The sequence below is a fragment of the Phoenix dactylifera genome, unplaced genomic scaffold (genome assembly GCF_009389715.1).
Source record: "Phoenix dactylifera cultivar Barhee BC4 unplaced genomic scaffold, palm_55x_up_171113_PBpolish2nd_filt_p 000852F, whole genome shotgun sequence".
Taxonomy (NCBI): domain Eukaryota; kingdom Viridiplantae; phylum Streptophyta; class Magnoliopsida; order Arecales; family Arecaceae; genus Phoenix; species Phoenix dactylifera.
The window spans coordinates 23815-41096 of NW_024068216.1; the positions used below are offsets into that span (position 1 = coordinate 23815).

Sequence of the window (17282 nt, forward strand, 5' to 3'; positions counted from 1 at the left end):
TGTCCGTTTAAGCTTTACCTAATTGAGCTTGACTTGACCTGCATGCATTAAACTTAATCAATAAATAATCAAATCAAACTTGAATTACCTTTAATAATTTATTAAAATGCAATGATGAAGGTGACACATTTTTTAATTGAATTTACAGAATATATGAATTAAAATAAAGATAAGTGCTATGAATAAGATATTAATTTATGCATTATTTAGCACTTATCAGCCCTCACATAAGCTTTCTTGGATCTCAGAATGGAATTGTTCCTTGAATGTGGAAAACCTAGATTCAAGAGAATGGGGGTAGAAGAAGGAAAAAGAAGAGGAGGAGAATCAAAGCTAAGAGAAACCTAAGAGAAAGCTAAGAGATCAAATGAAAGAGGGATAATAAAGGTTCCCAATTCTCTCCTCAAAGAGGTACTCATAGCCATAGAAGGGAAACCTAAGAGAAAGCTAAGAGATCAAATGAAAGAGGCTTAACAATAGAGTTTTATTTCTTTTTTGAACTAGAAAAAGGGTTACGATAATACTTACCAAGTGGTATTCTAGGATTGGTTTAAAGAAAGAGCCATGGATCAAAGCTTGGTTCAAAAGATGGGATACTCTTTCCTACATCACTTGGTAGGAGTGCCTTTTTTTTTTCTTTTTAGGAGAGAGAGTTAGTTAGAATTCAAAATTATTAGATCTATATGATATTCTCACTATTTTTTATTTTTTTAATGATTTTGGATGGATTTTTAGACTTTTTTGGATTGATTTTTGTTAGTAGGAGTAGAAATGTCCAAAATATAAAACTTTAGCCAGAATATTAAGAAGAAGAGACTATGTTTTCACTTTGAGCTCAAATTGATCATGTTGGAGCTAGTTTCAAAAATCATCAAATTTAGGCTCAAAAGAAAACCATGTTAGGTCCAAGCGAATTAGGCTTGAGGAAGTTTAATTGGACCCTAAGATCATTATTTGGGCTGCCGGTAGATAGGATTCATAGGTAATTTGAAGAAAATTGGATCGTATTAGTGAAAAGGTTAGATGAGATCAACTCAAGTTAGTCCATTAAGGTTTTGCATGGTTGGCCTACAATTGGTCACTAGAGATGGAATTAGAGACTATAGTGAATTAGGTTTGAAATAAATTGGGGTAGGTGAATTAGATCATAGTGAATGGATTACACTCTCTTAGAAGCAGAGAACGATTAGAACTCTTGGGCTCCATCCATAGAAACCCTAGTGCTTTCTTTCTTCTAATAAAAGAGGAGGCACCCTAGGGTTTCCATCATCCTCATCTTCACACACTGCCAACCTCATTATCTATTAGAAGTAGAAAGTGTTATGGTAGGATCCTTATGAATAAAAAAAAGATTGTAGTCAGTTTGATAATAATCGAGTGGCATTACTTCTTCAGTCCGAACTAACGAATCAATTAGATATGATGCATAATGGATATTGTTTTCTCATTAATCAAAGTTTTCTATATAAAAAGTATTAATCGGAGTTTGAAGGAAAAGAAGACGTCGATCCGCAACAGATAGAGAAAAATTTATTCAATCACATAGTTTTGGCTAAAAGAGAGAAGAAGATTTGTAAAATAAGTTCTTCTAGTAGAGCATTCCTTTGGTCTTAGGTTGAATCTCTAGGTTGCTAGAGATTCAGAGCTAAGTAATGTTCCGAAGGAGGATAGGCATATGTTGATCGAAGAAGCTGAGACTAACAATTTTCAAATGGTTGTGTACTTTCATAGCCCTAGCCTCTTCTAGGAACATGAAAATCAACTCCATAATCACCAATATAAGAAATTGCAATTCTCTATTATCTAAATGCACGCTTTTTTATCTGAAAATATCATGAATAAAGATTCTAAATTCCATTGCAAGCACTCTTAACAACCTCCAGATTCAATCATAAACAACCAAATTTTTGAACAAATGCCAGGGAGAAGTTACAACTAGAGTTTAAAAGTTTAGCTCAATTTACCAACTGCAGTCTACCTTTGAAACACTTGGCATATTGATTGTGACCCTCTCCCAGGTCACTTGTTTTGCATGCATTTACTTGTACCAGACCTGGACCTGTTCAGTCCATGTCTTGATGGGCCAGACCAGCGGAGCATGGTTAAGACCTAACTGGCTCCTCCCTTTATAATCAGTTCATTTTCTACCAGACCCACTGAGCAACAAGACTAATTTTCAAACTCAACATCAAGTCCCAGCAAGGGTATGATCCTTACGGAGAAGGCTCAGGTAGTGTGTTCAAGTCTTAACCTGCCTAGAGCTGTAATTTTACTCAATGGTGGTTGATAATAGTTTACGAAATAGAACACAATATGGATAGAGAAGAGGAAGCATGGAAATAGGGTAAATTGCTTTCCACCCTGGGAATTAAGGTTCTGTATACTTCTACTTCTCTAAAATACCAAATAAGAGTCAGGAAACAACAAAACCTGTTAAGAGAAGGGACCGTACAGGCACTTTCTTCTTACCAAATGAATTTTTGCAGTAGCCCTTACAGTGGTGTTGGAGCATTTGCCTCCTACTGGATCACACAAAAAGGATAAAGAGCATCAAACTCCCTTTCAGGAATCAGAGGTAGTGCAGCAAATTTTGGTCGCCCATAGCAAAATTCTGAGATACTCAGTGCCAGTATCTTCTCAAAAGCCATATATATGGTTTGGATAGGATCAACTCTAAGCATTCAACTATGTAAGCATAAAACATTGCAAAAAATTTAAATAAACTTTCTATATCACAGGTTCTGTCTAGACACATGAAATTGGCAAAAATACTTTGTAATTTAGAACTTTTATTGAAGCAGCAAATGACATCAATTTGTAATGGACTGAAGTTCATATTAATTAAACAACTAGACATCAAGTGATCGTTATCAATCAGCAGTGACTAAAATTTGTTAATGAATACAAATGTGAAATAACTTCTCTCTTGAATAATTATAATGGAAAGAAAATATTATAGCATCGCATTTATCTCCATTGCAAGAAGATCATGACTTTGTCTAGAATGGCTTCCCAAATGTTTAATTCAGCCAGGGTGAAAGCTTGATTTGCGCCTTCATTCTAGCATAGCAGTAAGGAGTCAGCAAGACAATCTCATGACAGCTTACATAAACTGATAAGATACATAAACCTTACGTAACAAAATTCACGACAATGCATTTGAACTAAAAGAATGGAAAGGAAACAAAAATATATCAAAAAAAAAATGGAAATAATAGATTTTCGTCTCAACTTATCACTTATACTTCCAAACCAACATCCTATTTTGAATGTGAGTGCAGAACTGACCGCTCAGATAGTTCAACTCGAAGACCTATCACCAATTTCTCTTAAAGGAATATGCTGTATTTTAGGCCAATCAGCACCATTTCTTTCGCAACGTTGTTGCAGCAATGCGCATCCACTGATAGCTAGATATTTCAGAGAGTAAGATAATCCTTCTGTCGGTAATGATGTGAGCATTGGAACATTGCGAATTTCCATATGATTAAGAGAGGGTAACAAATGCATTCGGGTTGGCAGGGATTTGAGATCGTCACAAAAACGAAGTCGAAATTCTTTTAGTGTTGCAGGCAGTCCCCCCTCAGCAAAGGATGATAGTTTTCGGCATGATGATACCTCTAAAAATTCAAGAGAAGCAAGATCTTGCAAGGCCAGTGACTCAAGCTTATCACATCCTTCAATCTTCAGTTCTCTAAGAATTTTCAAGTTATGAAGATAACCTCTGGGTACAGATTTAACACGAGACAATTGAGAAACAGTCAGCGAGGACAGAGAGGGGAGCTGACGGATCCACCTGATTATTTCCCCAGTGCCTCCTTTGATCACCAACTCGTGAAGCTGTGGAAGCATAGGAAGAGACAACAGTTTTTGGCAGTTTCCCATCTCAAAATATTCAAGAGAACATGGTAGGTGGGAAAGTTCTTTTATATTGGGGCAATCTGAGATGACAAGTTTTTTGAGGCAAGCCATTTCACCCTGTATTACTTCATGCCAACTCTCCAATTTATGCATGTTTGATATAAACAACATCTCAAGCAAGGGAAAACCCATAGTATTGCCATTACCGGGAACCACACGGCCCATGTGTTGCACTTCAGGCAACCCTTCTAAGTAGAGATTTCTGAGTTGTGGCAGCTTTCCCACTAGAGGGAGGACACCACATCTTCTGCAGTTGGAGAGTCTCAATGTGTCTAAATTTGAAAATGACTGATCCTGAAGCCAATTTGGAAATGATGTTCCATTGTAGTTATCTATCCATAAAGTTCTGATATTGGTGTTTGGATGGAGGTTTTCGATTACTTCTTCACTTCCAGCCAGCGAGTTAGAGCAGGTGCTTTCACTCCATTTCAGCATCAGAAAGTCAATGTATTTTTTGTTCTTCAAATTTGCATCTTTGGCATCCTTCACATCGACTACATTTTCCAGTTTTGAGATACATAGTTCTCCTCGGAGATTTAAGTCTTTTAACTGCCCTAAACCACATCCACTCTCTCCAGATACACTGAACCTTGACAATGTTCGTAGAGAAGTTAATTGGCCAATCCCTGGTGGCATGGAAATCAAATCAATCCATCTATTTCTATGCTTATCCCAGTTCAAATGCAAACCCAGATGCCGAAGATTAACCAAGTTGCTCATGCCTTTGGGTAATTCTAGAAGCTTGTTGCACTCACCAAGTTCTAGTACCTGCAGATTGTAAAGGTTACTGACAGATTCTGGCAACCTCTCTATCTGTGTGCCATAGAGGTTCAGGAACCGCAGATGAATTAGATTTCCAATAGCATCTGGTAATACAACTAATTCATTCTGTCTCAAATCTAAAGCACGTAAATGCTTCAAATTTAGAAACAGATCATATGGAACCTGCTTTGTGGGCACACCATTTTCAGGAAGCAATATAAATGCTCTTAAGCTTTGGTTCTCATAAATCTTGTGAAATGCTATAGGATCCATATTCTGAAGGCATGACACCACATAGCGAGAATTCCCTGATTCACCATGTACTGCATTATTCTCAAATCTCAAACATTCATGTTCAGAAACAGATTGTGCTAGCTCATGAATTAAGCCGGGCATTTTGTATTTCAGTTTTGATTGTTGGTTGCTGCTGCTAGATATATGGAAAAATGACCTCCATAAGAGATAGTCAAAGTACTTACCACCAATATTCTCCAATGACCTCATTCCCCGAGGCTTAACAAGACCAACTGTGATCCACAACTTGACTAATTCATCTCGATCAAACTCATAACCATTGGGAAATATAGAACAGAAAGCAAAAGACTGCTTCAGATGTAATGGCAAATGATCATAACTCACCTTCAAAGTCAATAGGATCTTGTAGGCATCATCATCTGGATCTGGCAGATCACTTAATACACTTTTCCACTCCTCTTCATCTGTCTTATTGTACAAGAGGCCGCCGATCGACCTGACTGCTAGAGGTGATCCCTGACACTTCTTCACTATCTTCCTACCGATCTCCGCCAAGTTCCGGTGCCGATCCCAAGCTCCTCGCTCGAATGCTAGGTCCCGGAACAACGACCAGCAGTGCTCCTCCTCAAGACCATTCAAATGGATTGGAGGCAATGTGCGCATGTTCCTTGAGACCAATTCGCTCCTAGTAGTTACCAAAACCCTGCTTCCATTTCCTCCAGCCATTAAAGGAGCTCGTAACACCTCCCAATAATATTGCTCCTCATTCCAAACACCATCTAGCACCAATAAGAACTTCCTCCCACTCACCAGCTGCTGAAGCCTGCGCTGCAGCAGCTCCAAGTTCAAAGGTTCACATCTTTCTTCAGTCATTACCTCAATAATCTCTTTTGTAGTCTTCTTCACATCGAATCCTTGAGAAACACCAACCCAAAACTTCAAAGGGAAGAAATTTACCACTTCTTGGTCATCAAAGGCAAGCCTAGCAAGCGTCGTCTTCCCGATTCCTCCGGCTGCAACTACTGAAACCACGGCAACGTCATCGCCCCCACCCGAGATCAACAACCGAACAATCTCCCTTTTCTTATCATCGATGCCGACGATTAAGGGCTCACCTTGGAGAGAGCCCGCCTCCGGAGGGAGGCGCTCTTCCCTAACCTGGGCTTTCCTCCTGGACTCGCCCTCCCTGAGATGGAGATTCTCCCGGTCCTCGGCAATGGCTCTGTACTTCTCCGAGATCTCGGCGACCTTTCGTGAAATCTTCCAGCTCAGGAGCCAAACTGGGTTGACGGAGAACGAGCGCCAAGGCTGCTTTCTCTTTCGAGAAGCTTGCAGCTTGGAGACGTGGACCCGGGTCCGGATCTCATCGAGGAGGTCCTCGGCGTCGAAGGCGATGTCTTTGAGCTCGAAGAGCCAGAGGCGGACCTGGCTGTCCTCGACGAAGCGGGTCTCCTCGGCGTCCTTGAGGAGGGCGTGGATACGGCGGACGGTGCGGCGGAGCTTGTCGAGGTCGGCCTCGACGTCGAGAAGGCGGGAGAGAGAGGAGAAGGCCCAGGAGAGGCCGTCGGCGCAGGCGTCGACGACCTTCTCGGCGAGGGGGCCGACGAGGTTCGACAGCGATACGAGCTCCCGCATTAACATCCAGAGAGCCATCGGCGTCGCAGTCGCCGACAGGAGCAGGAGATCCAGCAGAAGCTTGACTTCCCTTGGCGTCCGTTGACTTGGTGGTGATGGCCGACGGCTACAAGAGGCCTGAGTCTGGCCTAAATCCGGGGCATATTTATCTTGCACTGGAAAAAATCTAAGCTTTGGGGCGTGAAGTGACAACTTCTGGGCTTATTACGCTCGGTATTGGAGGCCCACATTTTGGACTCAACTCGAAATCATGCCAGTTGATGGGCTTATTATTGCATAAGAAGTTAAGGAGATCACAATAGCTGCAGTTCTGTTGTTTTCTTTCCTTTTGTAAAGCTAGCATAATGAACAGCAGGAAGATGTACTTGGAACGCAATATGCTGAATCAAGAAACAAGACCCCATAATTGTCAGTGCTGCCTTAGAAACAGAATCAAACATTAGTCAGATAATAAAAAAATCGAAAGTAAACATGAAAATATTGAGTCATCTGATTCATGATTTTTATTCGTTGTACACGTTTACTTTCATTCATGGAGCTTGACCAGAGACCACAAGGAATACAAGTAATGGCATCCGACATAATTATCAGTTCCCGAAGAATGAGATTAATGGAAAACCCAGTATTTATACAGACCAAATGGCAGGCCGGTGGCAACAAATTAAATGCATTCCCATGCCCTGATTTGATAAAAATTAAGAGACCTGAATTCATAGTACCCCAACCTGCATTTCTACCCATCAGCTCAGGTCCAGTGCCATACGTAATCAGTAGAACCTTCAGCCTGAGAGCTGTAAGAAAAATAATAGATGAAAGAAGGAAGAACTTATCAGTTGAGGCATGATTTCACTGTCCTTAAGAATAGATCGCGCCCCTCGAAGATTGAATCTCGGTGTAGCAGGTAATGGCGGCCTATCCTCCAGGATACAACAACTGGATCACTCCAAGCGTACACTCGCAGATGAAGTGACGGTCGAACAGCCCAGAACCGCGCTCTTGGAATGACAACAGAGAAGAAAACAGGGAGACTCTTCTCGGGAACAAGAAACAGAGAGGCTTTCGGAAACAGAGAGAGGATAGGTTAGATTAGATTACTCTATCGGATCTGATAGGGTTTAAAAAGAAATGAAGAGGCGTATTTAAAAGACACGTCGTTTTATGAAAGAGGTGTTTTTAAAGACGCGACATTTTATCAAGAGATAACCAAAGAGCTGTTTTAAAGACGCGACGTTTTATTCAAAACAATTCAAAAAATAAAACGGCAAAGGGTCCCTGCGCGTGATAATCGCAACGCGCCCGGTTAAACGTTTCCGGATCGGATTCGCCAATTTTGGCTTGGACCTCCATTGGGCTCATGCGCGCGTGGGCTACTTTCTTTCTTTGCTTCACCAAGTTAAAATGTTGAATACTATATAAAGATCTTTTGAGTTTTGTTCCTTTCCAATGTGGGACTAAAGAAAGTACACTAGACAAAAAGACAAAAGAGAGAGAAGGACAGACTCGGAATTTTGAAATATTCCAACAAGAGCAAATTCCCAAATTTCAGCCTCTGCCCGACCATGTCTACAACTTAGTAGCCTGAATGAATTTTGAGCTAGTGTGAAAGCAAATTCAGATTCAGAAGAAGTGAGGTAATGCTCCCAACATAATTTTAGATATGGAAGTACCTAGGAAGAATCTATTGTTGAAAGTATTTCCATATACCACATCTACCAAACGTCGTCAGAGTTATTTGTGAAAAGCATATACCATCATGAAGTCTACATCCTTCAAGTCATATGATAGTTTCTAAAACATGATATGTGGAAGGAAAAAAGATACATGGTTTGAAAAATGGAAAAACAATAAATGATACAAAGTTTGATAATACAAAGTTCAAAAATAAAATTCTGGATGGCGTAGGAAGTAGGAAGCTGTAAGTTACTACAATGGGTGAGGTGTTCTAGGCTGAACCTTTAGGCTATAATTCACCATCTGGTAAAGCTTCAGATAATGCAAACATATATACATGCATGCATGCGGTAATGCATCCCCCTCTAAACCTTCACAAGTGAGATAATATGAACCCTTGTTGAGTCACTTTTGTGCTTTTGAATCTAATAGCTAGATGCTAAAAAATTTCCTAGATCTTCAATCTTATCATTTTGCTACTTCCTGAACAGAGTTGGAGAAGGAACTAGTATATCAATCTACACCCAACACATTTACATAAGATGACAGGGTTGCAAGCATTAAGTAACCACAGCAAAAGGAATGCAAGAAAGGCCGCATGTACAATGCAACATATAGGCATAGAAACAACAATAGATCATAGAAACAGCTTGACAGGAAAGAAAAGCATTACATATTATCAGGCTTTTTATGAAAGAACTAGCAAGCCAAAGAGTATGATGCAAGTAAATATTTATAGACAATGATAGAAAGTGGTATTCAATCTTCATGTGCATGGCCTTCTCGTGGAACATCATATTGTTTGTGGTTTGAATAACAGGTTGGTTATTAAAATACATGGACAAGTGCTGCAATAGTTTACGCCGTGTCAGCAAGAAAAGGCAATGAAGCCAAAATTCTAAACAAGATGCCTGCCTCATGGCATGTACCTTGCTTCAGCAATTTGGCATGAGAAGAATTTTTTGCTTCTTGGCCTTCATGCAAGAGGGATGCAAGTAACTCAAGAGCCATGATCAGTCAAATTGACCCATCATGGGCACAAAGATGGCTACCATCATGGTACCAGGAAGATAGCAAAGCAAACCTGACTACAAGGAAGAGATGTGGACGAGGTGATCATAAGGAAACTATCTAGATGCACACCACACAAAAGATAAAATTTCTACATATGTTAATGGCTAAAGATAAGAAGAAGGTTCCTCCATCTAACGAAGGCTTTATGTTAGCAATTCCCTAGAAGTTTATATTCCTTTATGTCGAACTATCATTAAGAAAACCAGAACTGAGTCAACATGGTGTATGGCTATTCCTCGGTAACAAGAATAGAGACCCCAGACATACATCTAGCTTCTATGTATATACACCAAGCAGAGCCAAAAACCTCTACGACCCCAGGTAAACTTCTTAGGACATGCAAAAGAGGCATGTTTGAGACTATATGACCCAATAACAATGATACAGAGAGTCCTATGGAACCAGAGATGCTGTATGTAGACCTATTGGAAAATCTATAGAAGACAAGGATTAAAAAATTGAGCATATCAACCCAAAATCATGCTGTACTCTACCACACAGGCCAGCTCCCATGCCAGCTGGCCATCAATGCAGTAACTATTCTCATAAACTGAATGCTTGGTAGAAGACAATCACCATACTAAGTTAATCATTAGACGACTAGTCAACTTGGCATATAAGATCTCTAGGAAAAAGACAATCATCATTTGAATCAAAACCAAGATCTCATGATCCTATTATTTTTCTAATTGAAATCATTAACCATCTAGTCCAGTCTTCAGCACAAAAGGAAACTAGACTCACATAAAAGAAGACAGATTAAAAAAAGTATTATACTACTGCATAATGAACAGTTGGAGGAAAGCACTGATAACTGAGCAAGAAAGGAGTCAAAATTATGTAAGAACAAGTCTTGGAAATTATTTGTATTTAAATTCAAAATAACACCCCCTAGGCCCTAGGGTCAAGTAGGTGAAAAAAGAGAAAGAAAAGAAAACAAATTAAGAGAGAAGAAAAGCATATATGGAGCCCAAGAAGGAAGTGCGAGTAGTGTGAAAAGGCCAAACATATGGCACTGGCTGCAGCCTGTTAAGAACATAGCACCATGCCCTAACTGCTTAAGATCTAGAAGATGATTAAAAGCTCCACCAAGATAATATGATAAAGAGGAATGCAACAAGAACAAAGGGTCGGATGGGATGGAACAGGGCTTTTTATCTACACTAACTTAAGAAGGATTACTAGAAAGGACTATAAGCAAAAAGAATTTCAAGCGAAAAAGGAATATGAGTCATATGACAATTGTGAACATCTGTGTTGGATGAGATGGGGTACAGTTGTTTGTCTAGGAGTTGGATCCATCTCTATACCTCAATGTATAGAGACTCAGCTGAAAAGGATCTGAAAAATGAATGTTGGTAATGTGGACACAACTCATCATTATATGAATGCTCCTTTGTGGGTATGCATACTCCCCTAGACAAATTATATCCCTCTTTAAGTATAAATAAATCAAAAGGAGTGACTTTACTATATTTACGGAAATAATTCTGATTGATGGTTCACAAACATCCATCAAATGTTCCTTTTACAAGCAATGATTTGCAGCACTATTCGAATTAGCTGATGAATTACCTAGGACATTGGGCCCTGCTAATGACCCAAGCCAACCTTTCATGAGTTGCACCATTACCTACTGAAAAGAAAAAGTAAGGCACATAGCATGACTCCTCATTAAATTGCAACTTCAAGCACCTAAAATTAATTATATGGTAACTTCCATTCCAAATTAGTGGGGTCAGCTTACCATTTATAATCTGGATATTCCTGTGTTTTGAGTGCTGAAACCTTTCAGGGCAAGTGCTATGCTTCACATGCTTTGGTTTTATTCTGCATTTATTACACTAGCATGCAATTTATTAATTCAGAAAATTCCTACTATAAAAATATTTATTTAGTTGTACACTATTTTATACTTGAAAGGACTTCTAATTGAACTGTGGTACTTAAAATTATATCATTCACAAGCCAAAGAATTTAACCAAGTCTGAAACTAATTCATATGAAAATAGAAAATAAAAATAGAACACCACTGATTACCTTCTCCTCCATCAATGATAATCTAGCATTACCAGTCTCTTATATAATGCATCGTCATTGAGAGTTTTCTAGCACCTCTCTCCCTTAACAAAGATAGATATACCCAACAAGGAGAAAAAGAGTCAGGTTAAGAAGAAAAAAGAAAAAAGCATAAGAGAAGGGAATCATGTCATGCCATGCAATATCAAATCACTTGCATGTACCTATCACAAATTCACAACAACTAATAAAAGAATCAAATCGTCACCAAATTGGTCAATGCTTTATTAGCAACTGAGCCAAGATATAGAACCAAGGTTTGCTATACCGTACCGAATCGAGCGGTACGGGACGTGCCATATCATACCAGTTCGGTACTTGATACGCCGAACCGGCCTTATATCATACCGTATCAACACAGTGATAGGTTGGCAGTGGTACGGAACCCGGTACTGAGACAGTGTACCTTATATAGAACCCTAAGCAAAATTTTCAAGACTAGGAGCATGGGCAACATGCAAAAAGCATAACAAAGCCAAGATGTATGACCCCAAAAACAAACATACACAATCACCAAGACCTTTAGCTAATAATGCAATTGTGAATCTAGCATTAGGAAGCCCAAAGAAGCTCTAAAACCAAAATGATATACTTTGCCAATTATGTTTTGTGATGTTAATGCAAAGGTAATTTAACACAACAATAAAGTGTAGAACCTATTATGTGATGTTTTGTTTTGTGTAATCTCAAGTCATGGCTGCTAATGCTACGATTGAACTGCTAGCTTCAAAGTGAGACATCCACAAGAGGCTTCTCCAAACCATACCTCGGACACACTTGCACTCTTTCAAGACTTTCTCTTTTCAGAATAATGAAATAGCTCCAGAGTGGTAATTACATATAGAAGAACAAACTTTTGCAAAGTGACTTTCTTTGTGAAAAGTGAATTATTGATGAGACCTTTCTTCTGCAGTTTAGTATTGCAAATCACCACATTGTCGAATCAAAGGAAATCCCAAGCGGGCAAGAAGAGCATGACTCACCAACAATTTTGTCATCATCATATGCACAAATGCGCTAGCCTCATCTGAGAAACTTAGTCAAGTATCCTAACAAGTGATGTCATGCAAACATGCACAATCAGTCCATCTTTAGATTTTGATTTGATTTGTGATTTATCAGATAGACTCGTGGATAACATGGCACCCATTTATTGTTTTGATCACCACATCATCTTTATTTCGAAAAATCCTTGCTTCAAGGGTAACAAGCTAGCCATATTCTGCTTTACAAACCCCTCATAAGCCAAAGCAATGTATAACGAAAATTAAAAAAATGGCACCACACAACCCTTTCTCCTCAAGCAATGCAACCCCCAGCACTATCATTGCCTTTCGGAACTGAACTTCCCAGCTGTGAAGAAATCTTTGGCACAAACAGAGCAGACAGGCATGAGCTTATTTGAGACATGTGAAATAGCACCACAAAAAAGAAATCAGCACCTACAGAGCATGAGAAAAGAAGAACTTGCAATTCTATGAAACATCAGTTGCTCAAAACAATAACATTCATCTTTCACTTTGTGGATACCATCAAAAGTAAAACAACAGTCAAAAAAGGTTGGGGGACAGTCGGAACATCACCAAGCCGGTCGACGAGCCGACCACAAACGGCTCAATCAGCACCCGAGTCAAGAAATAGAATGTCATGCCAAGGCCCATGGACAGCACGATGAGGGTGCACCGAAGCCCCGAAATGATCGCCAGATAACAAGCATGGACAGTCATCAGATCATACCCGCCCTGCCCACAAGAACGCTGGAGAAGACAAAAGTCTCCAAGGCCGAGCCGGATGCCCCTCGTCGTGTCAAACAGCTCAATATCTGACGAACGCCAGAAGGAGAAGAAGAGGAAGAACAATGACTCCTCCTCCCAGTCCTAGCAGCAGTCTGGTGCGGCGCATTGCCTCTGATATCTGGATGGCATCAAGGGGGACCTCTCCTCATCAGGATCCTCAATTTCAATGACGGCGTGATCGGAATCGGAGTTCCGGTTATTGATGGCCGGTCGGCTATCGGGAGGGGATTGACGACGGGCTGGAGCTCGACGGACCCGAAGGAAGCGGCAGGGGTGGCCGGGAGGAGGCGACAGCGGGGCGGGCCTCGTAGATGAAGGCGGGGAGGTCGTCGTCGCGGTAAGAGGCGAGGTCGACGAGGATGCGGAGGGGACCGCGGTAAGAGAGCACGGCGAGGGCGAGGAGGAGGGACCAGGTGGTCCACTTGGGGAGCTTGGTAAGCCAGGCGGCGACGATGACGCCGAGGGAAACGGTGTGGGACTGGCGGAGGAGGATGGGACGGCGGCGAGGACAATTCATGGTAGGGTACGATTATATTTATTTATATTAAAATATCATAATTATGTTATTGTTGTTATCTGTCTTCTGCGCTTAGAAATAGCTTTGAGAACAATTTATTTGCTGGGGTCTATCGCCCCATTCCATACATCTTGCATTATCATCTCCAAATTTTGGTCACTCGATTGGCTCGTCACTATTATAGCCAAATTCTGCCTCTTTAACTTATAACTCCCCATTTAAATGGAATTTATTATGGCCATACCCCAGCTCGGCAAGAATCATACGATTTCATCTGACTTTACTTTTTCCAATCTTGTCCATATGGCATCTACTCATGGACTCTGGCTAAATTGTCGAGAGATGGTGTAAAAAGCTATGTACCTAGTTTGGATTTCAAAAAAAGGATGGGATGGAATCAACTAAGAGGAAGCTTATTTTCCTCCAAAATTGTGAAGGAGACATCTCTTTGGCTTAAAAAAATCTTTTTATTTGTCTACCATCTCTGCTACATTTAGTGGATTCATGACTAAACTCCGTGTATAATTGGAGTCCTATAATTGGACTCTAGGCAAAATCTTCACCTGTGGCCCTGTTCATATTTTCAGGATTATATCTATATTGAGAGCAGTCCATGAAACCTGTCCATGTTTCTTGTAAAATATAAAAGTCTAACATGTTTTGGGAGAGAAGCAGGCCATGGGAAGGCTTCATGTCATATGTGAAACGATTCCATCTTTCCACTATTTGCAAATAAATTTAATCTTTCAGTCACATAAATTTGATGTTAACTATATTTATTTTTAGAATTTCAAAAATTGATAAGCGAAGAGAAAGCATATGAGAGTTGATTTTATTAAAATTAATGGAATTTCTTTCTTATGAGAGCAAATTGATCCACATGAATATCTTATGTATTCTTCCTTATTACTGTTTTGTTCCCATTAAAATTTTCTTGGGTTACCCTATCTTTGCATCAAGCCATATGCATCAAACATGATATTAAGTTTTAATGTATATATGATGCAAAATATTGGGAGCGACTCCTTTTTCTTCTATTTATTTGAGTGGTAGGGAGGGATTTACTATTTTTATTTTCTTGACTCACATTGAGAGTGCATGCATTAGGAGCGAATTCTCCTTTCTTTTCTTGTTTCTTCACCTCTCTTTCTATGAAAGAACAAGTGTATAGCATCAGTCAAAAACTAGTTTTCTACATACAACAACCGATAAACTGTTGTATAATTCACAAAGTCCTACTTAAAACATTAACTCTAAGAATAATCTACCATTTGAATGGCTAACCAATCGAAGATGAACTAATTGGATCTTCATATAGAGTTCATATTCGACAAGTAAAGTGAAATTGAGAGAGAGAGAGAAGAAAGATCGAGAGATATAAAGAGAGAGAGGAGACAGGCAGAGAGAGAGAGAATAGAGAGATTGGAGGTGAGAGAGGAGATCAAAGGAGAGAAGAGGGAGATTGTGAGAGAGAGAAGGTTGGTAGAGGAGAGAGAGTGAGTGAGAGAGATAAAGGTGTGCACAGAAGGGGGAGAGAAGAAAGCGAATTTGCACAATTAATGTATCATAATCCTTCCTTCTTGAGAATAGGCATTATCAGGAAAGGCTCTAAAGTGAGGCACCCCATCTAATCCTACACACAAAAGTCTAGGCTTGTATTTTTGAAAAGGGCCTGAGACATCATGTGCTTACTGAGTAGGTGCATGGTCCTTAGGGTTAGAAACCAAAAGTTAAGCCCCTTTTGCACAGTCCAGAATACTACAGTTAGGGCTTGGATAGTTGAAGAACTCCCTAAGCAATTAGGTCAAAAAGTCTTTATATCAAGTCAATTAATAGTTAATTCTATTCATTGAGATCAGAAAATCAAACTAAAGAAATCAAAAGAAGAATGAAAAAGGGAGCTTCTACAATAGTGGGTCATCATCGGCATGATCCAACTCGCTCTCTTCATTCTAGAGGAGATCCCCTGGAGATCTCCCCTAGCATAGACCCTTCTTTGCTCTAAGCTTTCTTGGATCCTAAACTGGAATTGTTCCTTGAATTTGGAAAACCTAGATTCAAGAGAATGGGGGTAGAAGAAGGAAAAAGAAGAGGAGGAGAACCAAAGCTAAGAGGAACCTAAGCAAAAGCTAAGAGATCAAATGAAAGAGGGATAATAAAGGTTTCCAATTCTCTCCTCCAAGGAGGTATTCATAGCTACAGAAGGGATGACTTAATAGTGGAGTTTTATTTCTTTTTTGAATTAGAAAAAGGGTTCCGATAATACTTATCAAGTAGTATTTTAGGACTAGTTTAAAGAGAGAGCCATGGATCAAAACTTGGTCCAATGGATGGGATACTCTTTCCTACATCTGATGGCTAGGAGTGCTTTTTTTTAAATTTTAGGAGAGAGTCAGAATTCAAAATTATTAGATCTATCTAATATTCTCACCATTTCTTCTATTTTTTTAAAGATATTGGATGGATCTTTAGAATTTTTTGGATTAATTTTTGTTAGTAGGAGTAGAAATGTCCAAAATATAAAATTTTAGCAAGAATATTAAGAGGAAGACACTGTGTTGTAACTTTGAGCTCACATTGATCTTGTTGGAGCTAGTTTAAAAAATCATCAAATTTAGGCTCAAAAGTAAACCATATTAGGTCCAATCGAATTGCATGTGGAGTGTAATGTCCGGGCCCACAACCTACTAGGCCCAATAGAAAAATAGGCCCAGTTAAGGGTTGGGCCCAAATTTTACTGTAGCCAGTATAATGATTATTATTAAAAAAAAAAAAAAAACGAAGGGATAAGACCGACAGGGAAGGGTGACCCCCACCCCTGCTGGCAGTCGATGCCGGCGCACCGGAGACAGAGGGGGCGGCGGCCATTCCCGGAGAGGGGAGGCATGGAGCGGATGGGACCTCTCAGAGAGGGGGGTCTCATCTTCTAAACCACTATTTAAGTCCCTGCCGGCAACCCTAAGTCGGAGGCCCCCAAGAACACTGAAAGAGAGAGAGCCGAAGCCCTGGAGCCTAAGGCGGAAGAGCCCTGAAGCTCCAAGAGGAAGGAGGGACTACGAGGGGGAGGAACGGCCCAACGGTAACCAGCAAAAATCCAGGTAAGTGGCCCTTAGGTTAAATAATAAAGTTTTAGGGAGTGGAGATACCCCTCTGTAGGGTATTCTCCCCTCTGTTTCACTGATGAAACAGAGGGGAGGAGACTGGCACAGAGAGGAAGGAGACCGGCACGGGAGAGAAGAACAGGAGGAGGGCCGTGGGCCGGACCCACAGGCTGCGGGCCGGACCAACAGGCCGCGGGCCGGCCTGAGAACGGCCCAAGCCGAGCCCACGCCACCCGGGCCGAGCCCAGCCGGACTCGGCCTGCGGGTGACAGGCCCCGGCCGTGGCTGCCCTAGGGCTGAGGGGCAGCCAAGGGCCGCCGGGTCTGCCGTGCCGGCGACCAACGCGGCCTCAAGGCCGCCAGCCTCAGCCGAGCCCCACCTCTCCGCCGGCCGAGAGGTGGTGGCGAGACTCCCACAAAAAAAAAAAAGAAAAAAAAAAAAAAAGAGAAGAAAACGGAAGAGGAAGAAGAA

At 40.6% G+C, this 17282-nt stretch overlaps 2 protein-coding genes across 2 annotated transcripts; both read right to left on the reverse strand.

The window, feature by feature from the left end:
* Positions 1-3300: 3300 nt before the first annotated feature.
* Positions 3301-6591, reverse strand: LOC120107409 (putative disease resistance protein RGA1). Its single transcript, XM_039120675.1, has one exon. The coding sequence runs from the start codon at positions 6589-6591 to the stop codon at positions 3301-3303; it is 3291 nt and encodes a 1096-aa protein (XP_038976603.1).
* A 6105-nt stretch (positions 6592-12696) lies between these two features.
* Positions 12697-13710, reverse strand: LOC103699359 (presenilin-like protein At1g08700). Its single transcript, XM_008781386.1, has 3 exons — positions 13449-13710; positions 13049-13219; positions 12697-12839 (listed from the first exon to the last, which is right to left on the reverse strand). Exons 1-3 carry the CDS (start codon positions 13708-13710, stop codon positions 12697-12699), a joined length of 576 nt encoding a protein of 191 aa, XP_008779608.1.
* Positions 13711-17282: the final 3572 nt, after the last annotated feature.

Coding starts and splice junctions, on each gene's coding strand:
- LOC120107409 (XM_039120675.1), bottom strand. CDS start 6,591: ATGGCTCTCTGGATGTTAATGCGGGAGCTCGTATCGCTGTCGAACCTC.
- LOC103699359 (XM_008781386.1), bottom strand. CDS start 13,710: ATGAATTGTCCTCGCCGCCGTCCCATCCTCCTCCGCCAGTCCCACACC. Junction 13,220..13,448: donor ACCCCTGCCGCTTCCTTCGG/GTCCGTCGAGCT, acceptor GGCGTTCGTCAG/ATATTGAGCTGTTTGACACG. Junction 12,840..13,048: donor CGTGCTGTCCATGGGCCTTG/GCATGACATTCT, acceptor CATGCTCTGTAG/GTGCTGATTTCTTTTTTGTG.